This window comes from Chaetomium globosum, genomic scaffold, assembly GCF_000143365.1.
Source record: "Chaetomium globosum CBS 148.51 scaffold_8 genomic scaffold, whole genome shotgun sequence".
Lineage (NCBI taxonomy): Eukaryota > Fungi > Ascomycota > Sordariomycetes > Sordariales > Chaetomiaceae > Chaetomium > Chaetomium globosum.
In genome coordinates this window covers 554008-556165 of record NT_165983.1, presented here as the reverse complement: position 1 = coordinate 556165, position 2158 = coordinate 554008, and the positions used below count along the sequence as shown (strand labels likewise).

The 2158-nt window shown below is 61.8% G+C and overlaps 1 protein-coding gene across 1 annotated transcript in view; it reads right to left on the bottom strand.

Moving 5' to 3' along the window:
- Positions 1–253: 253 nt before the first annotated feature.
- Positions 254–2158, bottom strand: part of CHGG_10898 (uncharacterized protein) — a gene marked incomplete at both ends in the record, with an annotated part of 3143 nt that continues 1238 nt past the window's right edge. Inside the window, 2 exons of the mRNA XM_001226164.1 lie at positions 254–658; positions 841–2098. Of these exons, the coding sequence (XP_001226165.1) occupies positions 254–658; positions 841–2098 (1663 nt within the window). The remainder of the gene's footprint in view (positions 659–840; positions 2099–2158) is intronic.

Here is a 2158-nt window from a genome sequence, read left to right as displayed (position 1 = left end):
CCATATGCATATGCCCAATCCAATCCACTCATGCCCATTCATATCATCCCATCATTCCCATTCCCATCATCAACACACAACACCCTTCACCAAACACACCATTCTACAACAAACACACCGTTCTACAAAACACCCCACACCCAAGAAGCAAACAACAGACAAGTGCTGTACAATACCCAATTGAATTCATCATACCCAACAACCTTTAACCACAACCCCTCACCTCCCCCCTCGCCACCATCACAAAGCCCCATTACGAAGCTCCAATCCCCAACCCGACCCTCCCCTGGCCATACTGCTGCCCCCCACCAACACCACCGCCACCCCCCTGCCCACCACTCCCACTCCCGCCCGCACTCAACGGCCCACCCCCACCACCGCCCGTCCCTGTGCGCTCCCTCATCCTCCTCCCCTCCATCAACCCCCTCAACCCCCTCTTCTGCAAGCCAATGACACTGCTCAGCTCCCCAGACCAGATCTCCCTGTCGGCACCACCACGCTCGCTATCACCCACCTCCGACGTGCTCCACTCACTCCCGCTGACACTTCGCCCGTAGCGCGTCTCAAGCTCGTTCCACTTGCTGGGCGGGCGCGCCAGGGGACAGACGGTGCTGATGCTCAAGGCCGCCCGCCCGCCGGGCACCCGCCGGCGTCGGAGCTGGCGACGCTGACTGCCCGCGTTGGACGTGTTGCTGCTGGTGTTGTTGTTGGGCGTTGTTCGAGGGAATAGCCTGGCGAGGAGCGTCGAGAGCGCTGGGTGGCGAGCGGGAAGAAGTTGGGGTTGAGGGTGCCGTCGATGCCGCGACCGCCGCCGGCGGCCATGGCGGTGGCGTTGAAGACGGCGGCGGCGTTGCGGCTGTCTAGGAGGCCGTGTAGGCGCTCGATGACGGCCTCGACGAGACCGTCGACGCGGTAGGGGCAGGCGATTTGGAGGAGGCTGCAGAGGATTTGGGGGGTGCAGAGCGGGGAGGAGGGTGCCGGGAGGCTGGAGGTGTAGAGGAAATGCAAGAGGGCTTGGAGGGTGAGGTAGGTGTGCGGGAGATAGAGACACCGTGGCCGACTGTTTGGGGGGAGGGTGCGCGGTGTCGGGGCCGTGTTGATAGCGGCGGGGTCGACTGGCGCTGGCGATGCGCCGGAGGTTCCGCTTCTGCTTATGCCACCGAGCGAATACAAAGTGCTGCCGCTCATATTCCCGGGGGTGATGGTGAGGTTGGAGCTGCGGATCGGGCCGCTGGGTCCGGACACCGAGTTTGACCGCAGGGTAGCTGCGTCGCTGCCGTCCTGCGTCGCCGTGCCCTCCCTCAGCAGCTGAACAAAGTACGGACCCCACCTCCTTGCCACGATTCTCGAGTTGATTGGTATCCGCTCGCCACCGATGCAGAGAATATCCATGTCTGCCAGCTCCCTCAACGCCAGGGCCTTCTCTCCCAGCTCTTCCGCAGCGCGGTTGTGGGACCTCCCGCCGGCGGTAAAACCCGGATTCCGAGCCAGACTCAAACCGGGCCCCGTGTACGGACTACTGGCACTGACAAAGCCGCTCATGGGGGCGGTTTTCCGGGGGTTGTCGTAAAAGCCAAAGGCCTCCAGCTCAACCATGCAGACATTGCTGAAGTTGATCCTGCGGTGATTATAGTCATCCACGAGGCTCCGCTTCCTGTTGCCCAGAACGACGAAGGTGTTCCGCCTATTCCACAAGACGCCGCGGTTCCAGCTGCCCTGGCTAAACACGGCGCCGCCGGCATCGATACGGCTCCACGTCAGGTTTCGGAGGTCCAACGCCCAGAGGGCATATTCCTGTTTTGACGAAGTGAGGTAAGTGCCGCTCACAACGAAATGGGTGTCGATGACGCCGCCGTTGGGGAACCGTAACCCTGGCGGGCTGTATGTCCCGCTCATAGTCCGTTCGCTGAGGTGGCCGTCGGGTGCCCTAATCTGCAACTCCAGTTTGACGTCCAAAAAATTGTAATTGCTGTAAATAAGCATGCTGGACCCGGGCTCTCTCGCCTCCTGGCTGATCCCACCAGCCTCCAGTCGTGGGCCGCCTGGGAATGTCTTGCCGAGTTTCGAGGTAACCGAGGGAGGGAGTGGTGCCACCACGCTGCGATACGCACCGCAGCTCTTCCCTACGGACTGTGTCGAGACCCATTTCAAACTGCGC